The sequence below is a fragment of the Eleutherodactylus coqui genome, chromosome 6 (assembly GCF_035609145.1).
Source record: "Eleutherodactylus coqui strain aEleCoq1 chromosome 6, aEleCoq1.hap1, whole genome shotgun sequence".
In the NCBI taxonomy this organism is placed as follows: Eukaryota; Metazoa; Chordata; class Amphibia; order Anura; family Eleutherodactylidae; genus Eleutherodactylus; species Eleutherodactylus coqui.
The window spans coordinates 173,916,356-173,940,015 of NC_089842.1; the positions used below are offsets into that span (position 1 = coordinate 173,916,356).

General features: G+C 43.5%; 1 protein-coding gene across 3 annotated transcripts in view; it reads right to left on the minus strand.

The window, feature by feature from the left end:
* Window positions 1-23,660, minus strand: part of KIAA0586 (KIAA0586 ortholog) — a 167,584-nt gene that overhangs the window by 141,970 nt on the left and 1,954 nt on the right. For all 3 annotated transcript variants that reach the window (XM_066608234.1, XM_066608233.1, XM_066608235.1), the window contains exons 2-8: window positions 21,875-21,924; window positions 20,615-20,696; window positions 20,257-20,326; window positions 17,414-17,585; window positions 16,445-16,678; window positions 11,364-11,493; window positions 769-936 (exon numbers count right to left, since the gene is read on the minus strand). In XM_066608234.1, coding sequence (XP_066464331.1) covers window positions 769-936; window positions 11,364-11,493; window positions 16,445-16,678; window positions 17,414-17,585; window positions 20,257-20,326; window positions 20,615-20,696; window positions 21,875-21,924 — 906 coding nt within the window. The remainder of the gene's footprint in view (window positions 1-768; window positions 937-11,363; window positions 11,494-16,444; window positions 16,679-17,413; window positions 17,586-20,256; window positions 20,327-20,614; window positions 20,697-21,874; window positions 21,925-23,660) is intronic.

Below are 23,660 nucleotides of genomic sequence, written 5' to 3' on the forward strand. Positions count from 1 at the left end.
TTTGTACATTGCAGTCACTTCCATGCAATGCAGCCCCCAGTCTAATGCTCATCAGGCAACCTCTTTATTTTTAGATTTCTCCCTACTTTCTCTTCCTCTATGTTGTGCTAGAAACTCCCATGATACATCAGCACAGCATCACATAACCAGCTAGAGCCAGTAACACAACGCTAACTGCTTGAAGGACACTGTAATTATCATTATCCTCTATAATCACCTAAATAAGCTGGAGACCATAAGTATACAGTCATGGAGGTTAAACCATCATATCCTTCATTATAGCTAGAGGTTCTAATCACCAACAATAATTGTGATAGCACTTTATCCCCTCTGTGAAGAGCCTGTGTGGTCCAGTCTAAGCAGTTTCAACACAGGAATTCTGATGACTGGAATAGTGACTTCTTGAGAGAACACAGACCCAAGTAAAATCTCAGATGGTCATAGGGGAACACAAGACCCACCTAAAAAGAAGAAAAACAATAACTATGGGAGGTGCGTGCGCACAGAGCTGTCTCACAAGAGTCACAGTGTGAACTCACCAACTTTGCGGAAACATAGCGTTGGAACAGGGCTCCCGATAAGTAAGAAAACACAGCTCCCTGGAACCCCTGTTCCCTCAACTTTGAGACCCATAATGTAAATTATGGCACTAAAAGGTGATGAAAAGTTACCTTAGCTAGGTCAAGGGATCTTACCTTTCTCCTAAAAAACAGACAATATGCGTACAACCATCTTTGCTTGTACCAAGGCACAGCTCTACTTTCTTACCAGAGGTTGATGGTTTGGGTTCCTCCAAGTTCTCTTTCCCTGGTGAAGATTTTATAGGAGGTTGTACATTCATAGATATTGGCACTGGTACAAATCTGCGAGGAGCTGGAGTCTCTAATGGAGATTTCCCTGTATTAAGCTTAGGTTCGGCCACAGCTGCGGCAGTCACTAAAGGAAACAGAATTCAGAGACTTGTACTATGGAAACCTAAAGGCACATTTTGTTTTCTGTGGTGTAATAGATATACTTATTATTCATTGCGTGTAAAGCTTTCGTAGTAAAGAACCATCTGCACTTCAGCTTACTTGCTAAATTCACCAGCTGAGGAATGTAACAGGAGGAGAAATGACTACCCATTATATTCAAAGTCCAACGGGTTAAAGGGGTTGAGCCAGGATTAAACGTCATCCCTTCTACAGGATAGGGGATAATTTTCTGATTGGTGGGGTCCGACCACTGAAACAACACATATCTGGGCCCGGAATATCCCCATAAATGGAGTGGCAGTGCATATGCTCAACTGTCAGTCTAATTATGCAAGGACCTTCATGGTTCCCTGTTCTTGGTGGTGTTCCCAGAGGTCAGACCCACACCAATAAGAAAGCGATCCTCTATTCTGTGGATAGCGGACAACTTTTAATCCTAACACAACCCAACTTTCATATGCTGTACACAGACTTTTTTGTTTTCTTTATAAACAGAGTATCTATAGCTGAGCTAACCAACCCGTTGCCCATCAGCTACATGTGGTTTGCAAGCCCCCCCCCCCCCCCCCCAAGCCTGTCTTCCCTCTGTGTTGTCTGGTCCTGTCCTTTACACTCCTCTAGTCTCCCACTTGCTATTCCTTGCTGTGGCTCTGGGTTCGGCAGTCCCCCACCCTCGATGGCGCTATTTGCTAAGGAGGCCAAGTCTCTAGGCAGCTGAAATGCTTGAAGGGAGAAGTGCAGCACCAGGAAAGGCTCATTGCAGCCCAGTGTTCATTCATGCCTTCTGTCAACTATGATTGGCAGAGAATCAGATAGGGAGAGGGGGAAGTATTTAAAAAGGAAGGAGGAGCTTCAGAGCAGCGTGCAACAAGACCGCATGGTCTGTTATGGGTCCTGCATGTTAGGGGCAGAGAGAGAACCACTCGGTCTGGACAATCAAATAAGAAGAGTTGCTTACAGGTGTCACAGAAGTGCTGAACCCTAAGTACAGAACTTGTTTGACAGGTAAACACGAGTGACTGCATGCATAACGGCTGTCACCAAGTACAACCCAGATTTTGAAAAAGCTGACAGATAACCTGAAGTGCCAGATATCCAACTGAACTGCGAAGTTTGATGCTTTCAGGAACCTCATTGTACTATTCTTTAAAAAGGTTTCCAGTTTTACATCAGTTTAATGGTTTCCCATTTTATATCTGTTATACGGCTTTTTCCATTTCTTCATATTAAACATTGCTTAGTGATAAATATAGTTAAAGGCCCATTTAGACAACGATTATCGCTCAAAAGAGGTATTTGTGGTGTTGTGTGCATTACACGGCAAGATCATCACTCAAATGTTGAGCGATCACCCAGCACTCCGAGCGGAGCCGCTTGTCTTCTGCATTCAGCTGTTCTCTGCTCGGTACATCTGGCTGTTATACAGCCGATCGGGGGATGCAAAAGGCGAGCAGGGGCCGCTTGTCTTCTGCATCCAGCAGTTCTCTGCTCGGTACACCTGGCTGTTATACAGCCGATCGGGGGATGCAAAAGACGAGCAGGGGCCGCTTGTCTTCTGCATCCAGCAGTTCTCTGCTCGGTACACCTGGCTGTTATACAGCCGATCGGGGGATGCAAAAGACGAGCAGGGGCAGCTTGTCTTCTGCATCCAGCAGTTCTCTGCTCGGAGCGCCCGACTGTTATACAGCCAAGCGCTCCGAGTGGGGCATGAAGAACACAGCTGGAGTGCTGTGTTCTTCGTATCCCAGCTGTTCACGGAGCGCTCAGCTGGTATACAGCTGTGCGCTCCGTGCGGAATATGAAGAACGCAGCTGGACCGCTCTGTTCTTCATACCCTGCCTGTGTTCAGGGAGCGGGACACAGCTGAAACAATAGTATCAGCTATAACCCACTGTGAATTCCTGGTAAGGCTGATCGTTGTCTTTCAGCATGCTGAAAGAGAATGATCAGTGATTCGTTAATGAAACTGCACGATTGCAGTGCAGTTACATACAACGATTATCGCTCAAAATCGTTGTGTCTAAATGAGCCTTAAGAAAGGTTGGGGACGGCGAATACACAGAATGACTAAATAGACAGTCCTACAACTTCGCATTGGGATGAAAGGTTGTGACAAGGACAGGTATGATTTAGTGACTCCTGCACTGAGCAGGGGGTTGGACCTGATGACCCTGGAGGTCCCTTCCAACTCTACCATTCTACGATTATATGGTATTCTAGGTCATTAAATGACTAAGAAGGATAATCTTGTTCATCTACTGTTCACAAGAAAGCCGTCTGTGAGAATGTCAGATCCTTCCTCTTGGCCAATCAGCAAGCAAGATACACAGTTATAAATACAGAACTCACTTTCAAATTAGCCCTTAATTAAAAGTTTATATTGAAGTTTAAAGACTATGGACACCTTCATAGGAGGCTTTTTTCCCTAAATCCTTGTATTTTTACATAAAAATTATATTTGGAATTAAAGGTTATTAAAACATTTCAACAGTTTACTTTCTAAGCTTGCCCTGTGTCCCATTACAGTGATAGACGGAAGAGTGAGATTCTTGTATGATCCATCATTCAGGTAGACTGAGGAACTAATGACTGGAGGGGGGAAAGACCTGTAAATGCACTAGATGTAGGGGGCAAGGTGTCATTTACTACTACATAAAGCGGAGGTTCGAGCAAGGAGACTTGTACACTTTGTAATTCATGACTCCAACTATCTTCACAGTGCCAGTGGTCACCATTGGGTCATTCTATGTCAGTCAGTTCAACCAACGCTCCCAGTCAACCATCTCAGATTTCAATGAAACTTTGCACAAAGATAGACCCTGACCCTAAACTAAGATAGCCAGAATATTAGGCTTCAAACTGCTTTGGTTCACGAGCTACAGGTCTTTATCTAGGGGGTTGTCTTGTGATTACAGCGCACAACCTGAAAAAAGTGGCGATTTCAATCCATTGCCAAGCCAGTTCCAATGACTCTAGAGCAATGAAACTTCACACACTAGGAGAACTTTTGGTGCTGAATCCAGCTAAGCTACTCAGACTGCCACTCTTACCATCATTCTGCCACCATTGCATGTCAAAGTAGCTGAAAAATTCTATTGCGCAAAATAAAACTCATATTTTAAGCAGTAATAACTCATAATCAATGCAATCCAACTCAGCTATGAATTTATCAATGTGTACTCCATAGAAATGGTTCTCATTATTCACATTATGGACCCAAAAGGATGCATAGCTCTTAAGATACAATGAGTCAAAAATGGCAAAAAACAGTTTCATGCAAATTTTTACCTTTTTTCAGAGTCAAAAATCGGAATGTACTCCATTTTTATTTTTTTTCATTTTTTCTCTATTTATAAGAGAATTTTTTTCTCTACAAGATTTGATGTTTTTCATTTTGTTCCCAGACCTTCTAGATGGGAAATTTTTGTTTTGCGTTTTGTCATTAAGCTGCTTCCTAGGATCTGTTGATCAGCCGGCATGCTACAGCTTGACATGGCATCCAGCAGTTGCGCTTCCTTTCTGCTCATTTTTCACTTCATCTTTGCTGGTGCACAGTCAGTCACTTGTGAACTATAGTTATTTATTACACAAATGCTAGCCTTAGATCATCTTAGTATCCAATATGGATAGAGTGCTAAATAAGCCCAGTGATCACTGTAATATACCACAATCATTATGCAACACTCAATGATATTCTGACCATCTTAGGCCAAAGCTTGTGGCTCACCTGAACTCGCCATGCAATTTTTGATCACATAAGTTTCTTGAGCACAAAAAGTTGTCTCATTCCAAAAATAATTTACCTTCTCATGATTTCTAAACTAATTATACATCCATGCAAAACTTACACTTATTTTATTATTTGATTTTCACGAGTACATAGGACTTTCACAGGCATTGATATTTTCCCATCTAGAAGGTCTGTCATTGTAATAAATAACTATAGTTTACAAGTGACTGACTGTGCACCAGCAAAGATGAAGTGAAAAATGAGCAGAAAGGAAGCGCAACTGCTGGATGCCATGTCAAGCTGTAGCATGCCGGCTGATCAACAGATCCTATGAAGCAGCTTCATGACAAAATGCAAAACAAAAATTTCCCATCTAGAAGGTCTGGGAACAAAATGAAAAACATCAAATCTTGTAGAGCAAAAAATTCTCTTTCAAATAGACTAAAAATAAAAAAAAATAAAAATGGAGTACATTCCGATTTTTGCCTCTGAAAAAAGGTAAAAATTTGCATAAAAATGTTTTTTTGCCATTTTTGACTCATTGTATCTTAAGAGCTATACATCCTTTTGGGTCCATAATGTGAATAATGAGAAACATTTCTATGGAGTACACATTGATACATTCAGAGCTGAGTTGGATTGCATTGATTAGGAGTTATTACTGCTTAAAATATGAGTTTTATTTTGCGCGATAGAATTTTTCAGCTACTTTGACATGCAATGGAGGCAGAATGATGATAAGAGTGGCAGTCTGAGGAGCTTAGCTGGATTCAGCACCAAAAGTTCTCCTAGTGTGTGAAGTTTCATTGCTCTAGAGCAGGGGGGGGCAATTAATTTTCCCATGGGGCCACATGAGAAATTGGAATGGTTTTAGAGGGCCAGACCAACATACGAAGGCTCCATGCACATTGCCTTAATAGGGCCGTATTCCAGCCGCCCGATTTGCGGCCAGAATACGGCCGCCATTGAAAATGAATGGCGCTGTAATATCTAGCAAATCTTCAGATACCCGTGCCCGCTCTGCCTCCGTCAAGTTCTTGTATTTCTCTCCGTGTTTAGTCTCATAATGGCGATGCAAATTGTAATCTTTAAATACAGCTATCTGCTCTCCACAAACTAAACACACAGCTTTACCTTTGGTTTCAGTAAATAGATATTTAGAAGTCCATTCTTTGTTAAAAACTCGGCATTCTGCATCAATTTTTCTTTTTTTAATGTTAGCCGCCATATTTAAGGGTTAACAGCTAACCTCGGAAAATAGATTTTTTTTAATACACAGTAGTATGCTCCTAGGAGAGGGCACAGAGAGCTGCCCCAAGAAGAGAGATTAAAAAGTGAATATTATTAGTATTATTATTCTAATTACAATGCAAAGGGAAAAGTCCTGACACTTACCAATGACGAGCGTGGAACGATTGTCCTGGCACTCCCCAAGGTCCGCAACGAGCATCCTGGCACTCAGAAGTTACAGTGGCATCACTTACTCAGCATCGGGAAGCAGTGAAACTACAAACTCCGAAGCCTTGTCCATTTTGTTAACTTATGTGCTGTTTAATAAAGTTATTCAAGCCTACGTCATTGGTAGAGGTGCTTGAATAAGTAAGGCCTGAATAACTATTAGCACAGCACAGAAGTGAACAAAATGGACAAGGCTTCGGAGTGCATAGTTTCGCTGCTTCCCGTTGCTGACACCGGACTCATTGGTGAGTCACCAGGACACTCTTTGCGGGCCGGTCCGAGCTATTCAGCGGGCCGGATGTGGCCCGCGGGCCGTGCTTTGCCCAGGTCTGCTCTAGAGTCATTGGAACTGGCTTGGCAATGGATTGAAATCGCCCCTTTTTTCAGGTTGCGCGCTGTAATCACATGACAACCCCCTAGAGTAAGACCTGTAGCTCGTGAACCAAAGCAGTTTGAAGCCTAATATTCTGGCTATCTTAGTTTAGGGTCAGGGTCTATCTTTGTGCAAAGTTTCATTGAAATCTGAGATGGTCGACCGGGAGCGTTGGTTGAACTGACATGGAATGACCCCATTGCTGTGTGTAATTATTTTTTTTAAATTCGTTTTATTTTGAAAATGGCATTGCAGAATACAGAATAAAGAATAAAGAAAAAACTTTGTTAGGTATGTCCTTATTCATATATATATTTTCCGTTATAATTAAATCAATGCAAATCTTCTTACTATATTTCTTAGATAACTTGACAACAATAAACTTTACAACTTTTTTTCCAAACCGCTTCTGCTCTGATTTATTTCGGTTTTAATAGATGAGCTAAAGTGTAGGTCTGCTGACACTTGTCTGGGGGGAGGGGGGGGGTGTGTATAGATCGGCCTCGAGGCTCATTCCGTTTATAGGGTAGAGTGGGAGTCAATCCATATCCCCCATATTTTCCTAAATTTGGCCGGGCATCCTCGGTTTTGGTAGATGATTTTCTCGTAGGAGGTTACAGTGTTTACCAGTTGGGTCCAATGTAGGATTGAGGGGGGTTTCCACAGCCATCCACTTCATGGCTATTATCTTGCGGGCCAAAAACAGCACCTTTTCCAGAAAAGTGCGGGTGTGGTGTGGCCATACCTCCTCCTCCAATAGGCCAAATAGCGCCACCCTGGGGTCTAGGTCGATAGCTAGTGGGGGAGGTAGTAGTGCGTTTATGAGGTCAGTAATTTCCGACCAGTACTCATTAATTGGGGGGCATTCCCATATCAAGTGCCAGAAGTTTGCCTCTGGTTGACGGCATCTGTGGCAAGCATTTGAGGACGCGGTGTCCATTTTGTATAGACGGCTAGGGGTAAGGTAGGCCTGGTGCGTTATGTATAGTTGAATTAATTTATTGTTTACAGCGGGGGATTCGGAGATGTCCTGCCACTCCTCGGGTGTAAGGGATGGAATAACTTGTTTCCATTTGTCGTATGCTAAAGACGGATTGAGGGCTATTTTAGCCGAAAGGAGATGAGTATATAGGGCCAAGATTAGCCCCCTAGGTCCCTGAGACTTGAGGATGCCAATTGTAGGGAACTTGGATATATGTGTTGAGGCGGGCGGGAATTGGGAGTTTAAAGCGTGTCTTAGCTGGAAGAATCGGAATAGTTGGAGATGCGGGGACTGCAACCTGTCGCGTAGCTCTGTGAATGTAGGGAATATTTCGTCTACGTATATGTCACTTAGTGTATGTACCCCCTGGGCCATCCAATATTGCGGATCTGGGACTGATTGAAAGGCGGTGAGACCAGGGTTATTCCAAAGGCGAAGCTCGGGTATTATGTCTTGGTATCGCTGCAGTGTCTTCACCTCCCTCCACAGACCAAGGGCTAGTTTGTGAAGCGGGACCACGTCGATGGGGTTGGTGTATTGCGGGAACTCTAAGAAGTTTAAAAGATTATTGCCTTTTACTTGCTTCGCCAGTTGTTTGTCCGCTATGGGCAGTTCCCCGTCTAAGACCGAGGCTCGTATGTTCCTCAATTGTCCTGCCAGGTAATAGAGTCGGAGGTCCAGGAGGGCCATTCCGGCTTGCTCTTTGGGCCTTTGTAATGTCGACAGGCTTAGTTTGGAGCGGGAGGAGTTCCATACAAAGGAGATGATAAGGGAATTTAATGACTGGAAGAAGCGTTTGGGGACGGTTACTGGCATGTGCTGCAGTATATACAAACATTTAGGCTGGATGGCCATTTTAATTAAGTTTATGCGCCCCGCCACGGAGAGTGGTAGTTTGGTCCATCCTTTTAGCTTGTGTTTTATATTGTCTAGCAGCGGGTTTATGTTTTCTGCTATGGAGTTATTATGGTCATATGGCATAAGTATCCCCAGATATTTGAACGTTTGAACCGGTTTTAGCCCGTACCTAGTAACGCAGGGGTCATTTCCGGGGTTAAGGTTTGTGTACAGGATTGTCGATTTAGACCAATTGACATATAGACCCGAGAAACTGGAGAACCCGTCTATGTGGATCATGGCTTGGGAAAAGGAGTTCATTGGGTCTGATAGAAAGAGAATTGTGTCATCCGCATATAGTCCTACCTTACTCTCTCGGTCTGCCCATCTAATACCTTTTACATTGGGGGTGCTTCTCAGACGGATCGCCAGCGCCTCAATGGCTATGGCAAATAAGGCCGGGGATAGAGGGCATCCCTGTCGGGTGCCTCTTGCCAATTGAAATTCGGGTGATGGGATGCCATTTACCACTACATTCGCGCTCGGGGATTTATATATGGTTTTTATCCATTGCTGGAATTTGGGTCCAAATCCAAAGCGAACCAGACAAGCCTCGAGAAAAGCCCACTCCAATGAGTCAAAGGCCTTTGCCATGTGCAATGAGACTAAAGCCCAGGGCATATTGTATTGCTTACCTAATTGCATGGCTGTCTGGACTCTACGGATGTTTATTGTCGTAGATTTCCCAGGCATGAAACCCGTCTGGTCCGGGTGGATAATGGACAAAATCACCTGATTTAGTCTAGTAGCTAGGATTTTAGTTAGGATTTTGTAATCGGCGTTTACCAGTGAGATTGGGCGGTAGGAACTACAGTCTATCGGGTCCTTCCCAGGTTTTTGTATCACCACTATGGAGGCTTTGTAGAATGAAGGTGGGAGGGTGTTATCTATTTGGGCTTGATTTAGTGTCTCAAGTAGTAGCGGGGCTAGTTGTTCACTATATTTTCGGTATGTCTCTATTGGGAGGCCGTCCGGGCCGGGCGATTTATTAAGAGCCATATCCTGAATTTGCTGTGTGTAATTATTAGTGATGTCAGCACTGTACTGTGAATGAAGGGGAGTTGGCTCCTGTCAATAACTTAGACTGGGTTCACACGGGGCAGAATTGCCACAGAATTTTCGTGCAGAGTTTCCACATGGAAGTTCCGCCTGCAATCTTAAACCTAAGCCTAAGCAGCAAAGTGGACAAGATTTGCAAATATCTCGTCCACATGCAGTGGGCAGTCCGCTGCAGCCAAGCCACACCGAAACTGACATGCGGTACAGAATTCGAATCCATGGCATATCACTAGTACCGCCGTTTGTGCTGCGGGCTCTCTCCCCTTTACAGGGAGAGATTCCCGCAGCGGAATACAGGCGGACAAGCAGGTTTTGAAGCTGACTTTCCACAGTGGAAATCTTGCAGAATTTCCGTGTGGCCCCGCTGCTGACATTCCGCAAGATTTCCGTGGGATTTCCATCCGGTGTGAACCCAGCCTAAAGCCGCTTACACCTGGTTGGATTTGCATTGCGGAATCTGAAGCGGGCGTCTGCTTCCAGATCCGCAACAAATGCCGCCTATAGCATGCAATGTAAGAACGCGATTTCCTCTACACAAGCGGAAATAGATTGCAATTTTCTGCTTGTGGAGAAGAAATTGCAGTATGCTGTGATTCTGCGCGGCTTCCGTGCGGACGGCTTCTACTGAAGTCAATAGAAGCCGTTTGCCCTCTGACCCTTCCACCATCATCATTGCGGAAAAGTTGCTGGATCCGCGTAATCACCTAGCGACGGTACGGCGCAATATGTACTGCGCGTAGGATTCCACTACGTACCCATCACTTTCATTTTCTTCTGTACTGCGAATGGTCCGCACGGTGAGCCGTCGGACATCCGCGGTACAAATTGTATTTTTTTTAAAGTTCTGCTTTTCCCACGTCATTGCTAGGGATTGCGGAAGGATTGGTGCATGCTACGGGCGCTATTTGCTGCGGATCCGCGGTGCAGATGCGCGCGGCGGATTCCACAGCAAATATCAATCCGTGGGCAGGAGCCCTAACGGTTACTGCTCAGCTGCTGCTGTTCAGGCAGCAGTATGCACAGTAACAGTGAATTAGTTATCACTGACAGAAGCAATTACCCCTTCCCTCACAGTACAGAGCTGGATGACATCACTTCTAATTACACATAGCAGTGGTGCCCACCAACACTTTGAGGTTAGCTAGGGACATAAAAGCATGAATTAAAAACTAAACCAAGTCTCCTTCCCCCCTCCTTGTCTAGGAGTAATACATCTTCCCTCAACCCACTGACTATGGTATATAGAGACCCCCCACCTCCAACCCCATCACTAGTTCCACAGTCTTTCCATCTCACTGACTGATGGACTGTAGAAGAATCTCAGTTCTCCAGCCATCACTCTAATGGGATGCAAGTCAAGCATGGAGAGCAAACGGCTGAAAATTTTAACAACATTCAATTACAAATACTGATATGCAAAAATACATGGATTTAGAAAAAAAAAAAAAGCCTGCAAAGGCATCCATAGCCTTCAAGTGCTGGGTGCAAGTGACTGTATGGCCAATGTATAGGGGTCCTAGAAGCAATGTACATAGTATCATGGAAAAAAAAACACTGTGTGTGAAATTGGAGCCATACAGATACAAGGTCCCATAAACCTATATGGGGATGTAATTAATGGATCCGTACGAAACAGAACGCAATCGGGCCATGCAAATGTTCTGGAATAACACTATCCTTTGTTCACAGCTATTCTTACAATGGCAAGTGGCAGGAAAATGGAAGAGATGAAGATGAGAGGTCAGAGGAGACTGCCAGCACATAACTGCAGGGCTGAAGTGTGTTCTGCAGAGGATTCTCAGAAGCATCTCAACTACAGAACACATTCTCATCCATTTTACAATCACTATGTGATATCATAAAGAAAGTTGTGAGAGTAGTAAACCAAACCTCTCTGGCTGTTCTCTGAAGGTGCAGATGTCTGCGGCAGAGGGATCTTCCCTGGTAAGTGAGAACAAACTGGAGCTGCAGTTTCATGGTGACTTGCAGTGACCTTGATTGCAGATTTCATCAACTGCGACTGCGGTGTGATATATATCATACATGAATATGACGGAGTTATACCATACAACTACAGTCTCTATAGACCTACATCACAACACCAAGCATCTATACCAACAAGATGAATGTTCTGGGAGCAAATTCTAATATTAGGAAGTGTAGAACCCTATTAGTTTAGAAAGTACGTAACTTTTCAGACAATGTATGCTCATCTAATTGCCCAGGTGTGTCCCACATTAATTTTGTGATATACTTTCATTTTAGCACTGTAGGTCAAGGCTGAAGTGCAGCCCCTCTGCAATCCACTACTTGTCGTTAGGCATTCAACTTCTCTAGAAAATGGGACATGAGGACATCTTTTGGCTTACTCACACGAGTGTATTAAACCCATCGTATTACGTGCGTAACATGGAGTGAAAAACACCCATTTTTCACGCATATTTTGGTTAGCATATTCTATTTTGTTGCGTATTATGCACCAAAATAGTGAATGGGGCATGCATATTTACTATGTTATGGCTTTTTGTGTGTTATTTATGCACATAAAAAAAACGAAAGGCAACAAAATGCATGGAATAGCTGCGTATTTACGCGACACGCATACGCCAGTGTGAATGAGTCCTTATTGGCTGTGCTGGAGGAGCTGTCTTCTCAGGCTCAGCTTCCCTAGACTCACACTGCTCTCAGAGCTGCAGTAAGTGTGTACACAATATCTGCGCCTCCTGATCTTATATTTACATAAAGATAAGTGCCCATACCATGTTATGTTGTAGGCATTATATGTGACTCCAGTTTGCTGTGAGCAAAGCAGCATAATTCTTATGGGACTGATCTTCATTAGCTGCTTTTCGAGGTATAGTGCGTTTTCAGCATATATAGAGATCTCTATATGTATTTTGACCATGCGAACACACTATACCTCGTAAAGCACCTAATAAAGATCAGTCCCATAAGAATTATGCTGCTTTGCTCACAGCAAACTGGAGAGACATATAATGCCTACACCATAAAGATAACTATACACACCAGGTTAAGAGAGGCCAAGATTGTATACACATTAACTACAGATCTGACAGCAATATGTGTGCAGCCTGTGAAGACAGACTCCCCCCACAGCTGGCATCCTGGTGTACAGGTTGTTAGAGAAGCTGAATGTCTAACAGCAGGCAGTGGATTGCAGAAGGACTGCACTTCAGTCTTGATTTACAATGCTAAAAAAAAAAAAAAAAAAAGTTAATAGAAATATATTACAAAATTGATGAGACACTTGCAGGCTATTGATGAGGTGCGCTAAATGCAAAAAACAGAACAGACAGTGGATGAAAATCGCGGTGCTGTAAAGCGCTGCATTCGAGCACATGTCTGCGAGGCTCCACTGAAATCAATGGGAGCGTTATACCGCAGCGTTCAAAATGCTGTGGTAATCGCAGAAAATAATGACTGTGAGAGTGGCCTTATTCACACATTGTATCCTGCCGGAAAAAAAAAACACGGCAGATATAGGCATTTTCCTAAAACACCAATATTCTTTTTTGGATCCACTCCTACACAAAAACTGCACCAAATCTGGACTGCAAAAAGGCTTTCAGTTTTTTCGTTTTCTCCCTCAACCATCACAGCAGTAAGAAGAAAAACTAAACAACAATGAATGATCATGACTGAAGTGAATAAACTGTCCATGAATTATGTTACACAAAGAACACAGTCATGAAAGGGACCAAACTGAATGGGACGCCGATGCCTGTGCCAATGCATGCCAATAAAGGAATTTGCTGGGGGCGGAGGGCGAGTAGGCAGGCAATTAGTGAAATTGCTTCTGGAAGTTAGTATATGTGCCAAGGAAAACAAGCAGTGCCTGCGTCACCGGTCTGCTACATGCTGACAGAACTCAGCAGAGGGTCTTTAAACAACACTTGAACATGTCATACAGCACTGACATATAAAGAATGTGCCATTAATCAGCACAGAGACAGGCAACATACTTTATAGCCTACAACTGGTATAAAGAAGTAGAAGGGACAACTAGTAAGTCAGCTCTTTAACATATCCAAATTACATACATACTTATGTCCTGTTCACACTGGGGTGATAGATCTGCCTCCATCAGGCTTACTTTGTCCCTGGTGTGGTCTACTATTCTATACCCAGTGAAAAATCCCTTTTCAGACAACTTCTGCTCATCTACTAGCTTGTGTCAGTCTCATTATTTCTGTAATATACTTGCATTAAAAATGCTGCTGCTTTACCACTGTAAACTACATTTAAAGTGGCTGCCACTAGGGGTCTCCCTTCCAGCTTCTCTGCAATCCACTCTCTGTCGTTAGGTGGAGAGCTTCTGTAGTAACAAGGACGTTTCCATAGCAAATGGAGTTGGGCTATCTCCACAGGCAGCTCCCATGCACTTAGCTCGCTCTCACACAGCCCGCTTTTTGAAAGTTTTCAACGCCACGCTAATCACAGTACGGCGCCTCCATTGATTTCAATGGAGCTTCGCCGACCTGCACTCTAATGCCACAATTTTCAAGCGCTGTCTGCTTTATTTTTGTGCGTTTTAGTGCTTTTTAACTCATCACCCATCAAAATTATGGAGTACGTTTTAAAAGAAAAAAAACAAAACAAAAAACACTGTCAAACATTGTACAATGCATTTAAAAACGCTGCTTGATATTACAATAAAATGCCGTTATTTTGAATGTGGTGTTTTGTGAATACATGTGCGAGAGAGGCCTCACAAAGTACAGGCTGACAGATCTGCAGACACTGATACCGATCTCTACAGTCTCTGCCTCTCCTGCTGTTATAGCATGTGGGTGTATGTCTGTACACACATTATAGTGCATTTATTAATTATTAGGCCAAAATGCCTCTGAATACCTGAATCATCCTGGAAAAGCAGAGGGGCAGGCATTCAGAAACTGCCTCCCTTCTGATTGTACCTGAGACAGCATAGTAAGTAAGGGCAAGGAAGTCAAGACAGGGAAGTACTGGCAGAATACAAGGCTTGTTACAGGGGGGTAGGTGTCGTTCTCCTATTTGCAATCTCCTGACAACAGGAAAATGGGAGAAGACCATCTGAAAATCAGAACTTGCAAACATTAAACAGCAGATGAGAGGGTAACCTGGTGTATGTTAGAAAACCTTTTTAAGACTCAGATTCGCTTTAAGATCAATCTCCAGTCAAGAACAATAAATAATTCCCCACATCTTCTTTCTTGAGTTTTCCCTGTAAGGCTGCCTGTCCACGGGTGATAGGTAACTGCGTTATCCCCGGCGACAATCCTTGGATAATCATAGGATAACTATGGAAAGCGCAGCCTGACGTCCACGAGTGGATAATCATGCGATTTGCCATGTTTCTATTAGATAGGCTCATTGCAGAAACCTGTCAATGCTCCCACCCCCTACCCACCCACCGTGGCGGAATATCGCTGACGATATTTCGTCATGGCCGTGGACAGGCAGCCTAAATCAGTTGCAGGTTGGGAAGTGGTTCATCTACAGGTAGGTAACTGTGCAGGACTTCTGCTTCAGGATCCATCACCACCATTGTGGCTCCATGGTTTAGATACTTAGCATGATACTCTTTCATGCTTTGTACCACATTTACTATGTATTTTTAGACACTTTTTCTGATTTTTCCAAAATGGGGAATGGCTGCGCTTTCACGAAAATGAAGGGGTGGCCTAAATTGTGCTTCACACAGGTGAGCGTGATATCAGGTCAAGAAAACTGTCCAAACATCGTGCCTGTCAATGTGCGTTTTACATGAAAAAACGCCTTGTGTCACTTCTCTGAAAATCCAATCCTTTGGCGCTTGTTTCACGCGTGTCAGAAGATCGGAATTTCATTAGGAAAACCTCACATCGCACAGCATGCGATGTGTTTAACTGTCGCATTGAAAACAATAGCCAATGTCTTCCAAGGGACGCTAAAGAAAACAAAAGACGACATGCAGCGATTTTTTTACATCACAGCATGGCTGGGAGAGAAGACATCGCTCATGTGTGGGACTCCATTCAAAAGAATGCAGTTTGTATTCACATGTATTTTGTGTGTCTCGCAATGCACATAACTCGCATGAGACTTACTATCGTGTGAATGCAACCCAAGACTGGATTCACACAGTTTTGATACTGGTAGTTTAATTTAAAAAAAAAAAAGAAGAAAAAAAAGCTGCATAATAAAAATCTATACTTTTTTCATTGCCTGCAATGAAAGAGAAACTTTGTAGGTTACGCTTTTCAATCTTATGAAAAAAAAAACAAAAAAACGCACAGAAGCGTATGCCAGGCTAAATGTAGTCAAACATCTGCATAGTTTGACTACATTTAACTCATTATAGTCTATGGATCAGTACATTTTCATCCATTTTCAGGACAAAAAAAAAAAAACACACGCGAGTTTCACGGACGACCAGATGCCAGTGTGGATGCATCCTAAACTTGTGTTCCTGCTCCATTATGAAAATTCCCTGGCCGAACGGATCAGTCTTATGACAGAACCAAATGGACCCCATTGGACTTCATTCAGCTGTCTGGCATTTTACCGGTTGAAAAAGGCCCAATATGTCCACAGGCGGACTTGAATCATGGATTCCACCTGGACACAATATTCCATATGTATGCATATGAATTTGTGAAAACTCAATTTCAAAAAAGGCATTGCTATTAATTATTAAATATTAGGAAAGGGGCAAAAGCTTTTCTAGTTTAGTATAACATTCCATTTCTGATGAAGTATAAATGGAAAGATGAAACCATGCCTCTACAGCGCCACCTATTGAAAGGCAGCATTCCTGCAAGTCAATGTTAACTTCAGACCTTTAAACAATCCTTGTAACTATGACTGGGAATATAAAAAGCGAAGCTGGAATCTTCTCCATGTACAGACGGACTGTTTGGGGTTTGTACCCCCCTTCAGTGTGCAGTAGGCCGCTGACTCGGCTAGTGAGAGGCTTTTGAAGTATGTACCTGCATGTCCAGTTGCTGCTGCTGGAGCTTTTCCAGATGCTGCAGCCTCTGTTCCGTCAGCAGGGACAGCTGCCTCTCCAGCTCACTGACCCTCCCTTGGTACAGTCTGTCCATCGGCTGACTTTCGACCCGTCGCTGCTGTTCTGCGAGGATGTGCAGCTGCCGGTCAGCCTCCTGGAGTTTGTGGAGCAGCTGAGACACTGAGTGCACTTGGGCCTCCAGAGTATTCTGAACCTAAGGGACAAGGATGGAAGATGACATTTACATCAGCACATAGGGGGAAGAACGTGACAGCTATTTCTACATGACATATATTCCGCTTTGTGATGTTAGTAGGTAACACTGTCCGAAATATTACAGTCCTTGCTGAGAATTCTCTTAATGACCCCAATTCAACAACTCAGCTTATCCATTTATCCCTTCATAGTGGAATTTCTGACCTGTAACACTGATAAGCCTTAGGCCGCCTGCACACAGGCGGGTCAGATTCTGCATTCGGGACCCCTCAGCGGAATACGGCCCTGGCAGCAGCAGTCTACACGCGTAACTGTAACTTATTTGTTTTTTCTGTACTGTGGATGGCCCCCACCGCTCGCCCTCGGACATGCGCAGTACAGATTTCTTTTTAACTCTTGCTTTTCCCGCGTCATCAGCTAGCAATGACACTAAATCTGCAACCTTTCCGCAAAGTCAATTGCCGACAGACTGTGGTTTGGACGGCTTCCATTGACTTCAATGGAAGTCTATGCGAAATTCGTGCAAAAATGGAGCATGCTGTGATTTTTCCTCCACGATTGGTTTCCACTTGTGTGCATGAAGAATCACTTTTCCATTGCATGATTTGTGGATTCCGCAAAGTAAATCCGCCCATATGCAGGCGGCCCAAGTAATACTGTGATCATTTCTCTAATCCAACAAATTCTGCCATCAGTAGATACATGCATGGAAATCCCATGAAATATCCCTCACCTTTAGCGCAGGAGCAGTAGCAGCGATGGCGGCAGCAGTGGCAGCAGCAATGGTAGCAGTATGGATTTCACTGGTCTTCTGATTGGTCTCCGTGCTGCTCCCAGTCTTTTTATCTGTAATATCATCGAGCAACATAACAGGAACTTGTCTGGTCACCGGGCCACTCTGTGCTCTGCGGAGATTGGTACAACTGGTTTACATCCAAGATAAAGCAATATAAAAAAGGTTCTTATCTGAATGGCCCCTATGTTGTATTACTGACACAGCAATCACCAAACTGATGAAATGAGTAATTAATCTATTAATTCTGTAAAGTTATTTAAAGAGGCTGATGTATCAAGGCAGGCTCCTTCTATGGGCCTTATTAGAATTTACAGACATTACAGAGGGGGTCCCAGGCTCTGACTCCCATTGTATTATGCAGAGCAGGTCATGATCTGGAGGTCACCATACAGAAGTACACATTGTGAGAACCACAACCAGTACAATTGGAACCAGACCAACTTTCTTAAAAACCCCCCCACAAATTTAGAAGCAAACAGATGCAGCAGCACACTGCTTTATGTGCTAACACACGTAGACACTGTATATGTGGGTCATTTTAAACTACTGTTATATATGCTATACATACAAATAAGTGGTCTTTAGAGCCTATTTTGATTAAATTGATACCGAATTTCTGCTTAATCATTGTTTATTGATAATAATAAAGAACATTTAAAACAGGAATATCAATCATGTCCAATATATGAAAATGGCATATTAAAGTACTTAAACATTGGACAGCCAATTTTGTTATACCGCAAAAGGAGGATACTGACTTCTACGAATTACTACAAGACTTGGTAAAGTTAGCCTAAACAATGCTATAAGATATAGAACAGATTACAATCGAACAAACAGTACTAGGTCCTGAATCAGAAGAGAAGGGGAAAAAAAGAAGAAAAAAAAATGGGTGTTGGGGGGGGGGGGGGATGTGAGTGATGAACCCATTAAGTAACATCAGTTTTATAGTATGGATCAATATGGTGATACTAATCATGAGATTTGTTTTTTGCTTTATATTTATTTTTTTAAACAAAGCCTTTTTAATTTGGGGAAAGTAAAAAAAATTCCTCTTATTCAGAAAAGACGATATGACCAAGTGTTCACTGATATAAGACTTTTGTACTGTGAAGCATTAGGTCTGTCAGTGCGAGGGCCTAACAGGAATACAAAGATGGCAGATCTGGGGGTTGCCATGCAAGTCCATATGCACCCTACTATTGTGTTCCACCACTGGGGGGATAGTTATAGGGACCCCCCTCTAACAGCTGAGATGTCACAGTTGCTACTGCCCATAATACCCAAATGGTTAAATGGCCGCGATCAAAACTAGCCGCTGAAGGCGAGCGCCAGCATTGCACATATACAGCATTTTGCTTTGACAGGGTGCCAGCCCCTTTATACAGTACATACAGATTCAGTGCGGGAATGTATTATGGAATGGCCTCTTCTGGGCCAAGCTATTTTTTTCAATCGACACAAGCACTCTAACTTTATTTTTCCCATCATTGAAAATGCCCAAAAGCGTGTCTGTTTACAGGACTAGTTGCCGTTTTATTGCCACTTTTTTTGGCGTACCTATGATTTAACTTATATCTTAAAACACATAGATATCCGTATATAGGCTTGATTCTTTTGGGACAAATTGTATTTTTTTTTTTTGCACCACTTTGTGCAACATATGAAGTAATTCAGTGTTTGACTATTATTTTAAGAGGTAACAGAGGAAAAATAAACGGCAATACGGCCTCTTTCACAAAATATGTAATGTGGCTTAAATAATGCTAAATTGTCATCAGTAGAGAGAATATAACGTGAGGTCCTGAGCCAGGAACAGAAGTCACGGTACGGCTAATGAACATGTCTAAGGCCACTCTCAGACAGGCGCTTTTTACCACAACGCAGTATAATGCTCCCATTGATATCAATGGGGCCTCGCAGACATGTGTTTGATCACGGCGCTTAATGGTGCTTTACAGCCCCATGATTTTCAAGAAGTCTCCATCTATATTTGTCAGTTTAGCGCATCTCATCACCCATCACAATGACGGTGTGCGCTAAAACACGCTGTCGGACGCAGGGAGCTGCAGCCGAAATCAAAGGTAAAATCGTGGCAATGTGTCGCGTTTGAAATTGTGGCGCTTTGCAGCATGCAAGTGTAAGAGCGGCCTAAGGCCGGCTGCACACGAGCGTGACGGGCTCCGTCACGGCGCCCCCCCAGAGACCCCATACTTACCAGCGGATCCGCCGTTCTGGGTCCCGCATGACGTTTCTCCGCCCACCGCCGCCGCGTCACATGACACGGCGGGAAAGCGTTTTCACGCTATCTTCCGCTGTGTTACAGCGGGAGATAGCGTGAGCGGACAGCTTCTATTGACTGCAATGGAAGCCGTCAGCGCGTACACCCACAGCAAATAGAGCATGCCGCGGGTGAAAACGGGAGATTTCACGGTGCGAAATTCCGCGGTGGAATTCCGCACCGTGAGCACTGAGCTATTAGGTTCAATAGAACCTAATAGCTGCGGGCAACGCAGATTTTCGCCGCGAATTACGCGGCGAAAATCCGTTCGTGGGAAGGAGGCCTAAGACTGTGGAGTTTTAGCATTTCTGCCCATGGGCTACAAGCTAGTGCGCTGAATACTAAATGCGAATATCTCAATTCAGTCGACGAGCCAAGATGTCAGGAACAAGGCTATACGAACGATACGGGTTTAGAGAACAATGTCGGCATTTCTCTACAGTGTGAGCTGCAAGGGTGAAAGCGTGTAAACGACTATATAGTATAAGTAGGCACCTACCTTTTATTTAGAGCCGCCAACAAAGTCTCTTTTTGGCCAGTAGTGAACTGTGAAATTTGAACGTCCTTACCTGCAATCCAAACCCAGAACAATGTTTATACAGCATGCAAATATGATTATCATTGATACCATTCTAAGAACAAGGCAGATCATTGCAATTAGTTATTTATAGACGAAGAAATGACTATTTCACCGACAACTATAGTAATCCCAGGAATAAGTGACAGTGATCTGCTTCTTATATCGGTAACCGTGAGCTAGTAGTCGTATATACATATAAAGCATACTCTAATATCATAAATATGTAAATGACATGCATCAGATTTTATCCATCTGCTAAGTGTGTGATGTGACTTACTTTTCTGCATGCTGCCCTCTAGTGGTTTCTTTGTGACCTTTTTCTTTTCCGCAGTGTCCTGAAAATGTTTTGTCACAAGAACCTTTTAAGCAAGAAAATGACGAGCATTAACACTGGATCTGCATGATAAAAGGCACAATATATTATACAGGGTGATTCAAAATAGAACATGGTGCAGAAGTAAAGCTGAAGTATTGACACATGAATGGACTTATCGCAGCCAGAATGACATGATAAGATAGAAGAACTCTTCAGGTTTTTATGTCCCTTACAGATGTATGATGTGGGCGCCATTGGTGACATAGCGGATGTGAAGTCCAGTTCTGCCCAGATGCTTCCTGGCATCCTCTGTTATCGATTCCACCACAGACATGTTGTTTTAGGTCATTTAGTGTCACCAATGGCGCCCACATCAAATACGTATTGTATACGTAAACTACCGCATATACCGGCGTATAAGGCGACGGGGCGTATAAGACGACCCCCCAACTGTCACCTTATACGCCGGTAATACAGTGGAGAAAAAAAAAAATCATTACTCACCTCCCCCAGCGTTCTGATGTCATTGAATGGCTGTAACTGGCTGACGGCGCACGTGTGTTAGCAATCACACCCATTCAATGATGTCATTGAATAGTGTGATTGGCTGAAGCCACGTGTGTATTAGCTTTCTGGAGGCGGGGATTTCAAGCCCCACATTCAGAAAGCAATGCTCTGCCGGGGACGAGGAGGGAGCGACAGCCTGCCGGAGCGCGACAGAACGCCGGGGGAGGTGAGTACTGATTTTTTTTTTGACACTTTTTTTTTTGTATTACCGGCGTATAAGACGACCCCCGACTTCAGAGCAGATTTTTCGGGGTTCAAAAGTCGTCTTATACGCCGGTATATACGGTACTGAAATATTAGTGGATATTATTAGAGTAGGGCAGCGGTTTTGCACTGCGCATTACAGCGCATCTTGCGTACGCCGTCATGCACCGTGTGACTTATTTTTTTTCTTTTCATTTCCCGCTCTGTTTAGCGACGTTGCATATAAATGCGGCACATATGCAATGCCATTGTGTATGTACAGCGCCCATAGAGAATAATAGCGCTCCATAGCATGTAATATGTGGTAAAATAGAATATGCTGCGTTCTTCTTTACACGCATATTATATGCAATAAAAAAAAAATTTAAAAAAACTATTGTGAGTGGGTCATAGAAAAGCAATGTACTTTCATTGACTCCATTCACCGTGGTGAAATTATCCTCTTTATACCTTTTGTGATGGAGAATCCATGTTCTGCGCTGTGCAGCCATTTCTTGTATCTATAGAGAGTGATATAGGGGATTAGATCTCTACATTCTTCTATACATAGCTACATATTCAAAATGCAAAACCACAATAAAGAATATACATCGGTGTTCTTGTCTTAGGCCAAATTCACACGGACAGAAAATAGAACCCATTGATTTGAACGGAATTGTTTACATTTGCGTATTTTGCATCCCCTGTGGATGGAAAAAAATACAGTAAAATATACTGATGCACATGCAAAAAAGGATGGATCGTTCTGCAGAAATGCTACACTCAGGGGCATGTAAATATGCGTATGCTCATGTGAATCTGACCCTAATGTCATCATCACATTGGAGAAATCAGTCTCTCTACAGCTTTAAATGGCTGCTAGCAGACTAAGGCCCCATGCGTTTCAGCTCTGTTCAGTCGGACACATGCAGCAGCGATCGGCAGGGGTAACAGACATGGTAGCTGCACAATTTTGCAGGTAAACAGCAACTTTAACACAAACCAGGGCAGTTACTAACAATCAATTGAAAACTGTGCCAACATGCGGCCACCACTATGGTTCTTCACAGCCTTAAACAGTCTATTGGGACCTTTACAACTGTGGAAAGATTTATAAAGTCGGTGCAGATGACTGGTTTTGCTTTGATTTTCGCTGCCAGAAGCGGGGTATTCAAGGAAGAAATGCTCTGTCAGCATTCAGGAGCACACGGAAGCCTGCAGCAGAACCAGAGACCCGTGCGAGGGACCCAGACACTGCCTACTAGGTGAGTATTGCTTCCCCCCCCCCCCCCCCCCCAATGTAGTGTAGCTAGGGCTTATTTTTGGGAGAGTGCTTATATTTCAACCCCCATTGTAGGTCTTATTTTCAGGGAAACGTGGTACTTACATCTGAGCAGTATGTAACATGCAAGTTAAAAGTTAGCCACAAGGTGGCACTGTGTTTCTCTTATAAAGAGATTGCAGCTATTTCACTGGTATCTTATAGATTAGACCGGCTTCACATGAGAGAGAAAATGATGCGAGATGTTTGCGTTGTGAAACACACAAATATGAACCCTATTCTGTTGAATGGGGTCATAAACATGAGCATTTTTTTTCCCACATCACGGTGCAGGAAAAAAAATTGCGAATTGTGAAAAGTGGAGACCAAGTTGCGAGCCCCCGCGACCTATCAGACAGTTATGGCATATGCTTTGGATACATTGATAACGTGGTTGGATGGTTGTAAATGCCAGTAAAGGAACATCTTAGAGTAATCTCCTGAAGACTGAACCTGTGAGAAGAAGTGGGGCTCATTAATAGATATAGGACCCAACTTCTCCGCCAGGGAGGCCTGCCATGCGTGTGATGTGCTGATCCCGGCCATGCTTCTCTAGCAGAGGTCTTCCGTTTTCCACTGATGCACAATAGTCTACGGTTGCAGATCGTGAGGTTCTATATCAGTTAAGTGAGACTTGCGCACAAAACTTCCTGTGGGACGTACACTTGTCTGAGCGACAGCCTGGAGTTGTGTCCCTCTATAGCCAACTTATAGATTGGACGAAGGAGTAACATGGAAGGGGCACTTTAAAAAGGGGTCTCTGCGACTTAAAAATTGATAGCCTCTTCTTAGACTAGACTATCAATACTTTATCGGCAAGAGTCCGACCTCCGTCAAGCAGCATTGGTGAGTATGTGTCCCCTTGAGCTCATCTATCAACCCCTCCTGACATATCTGTATTAGGGACCCTTTACACCAAGCCATCATTTCAGTCAA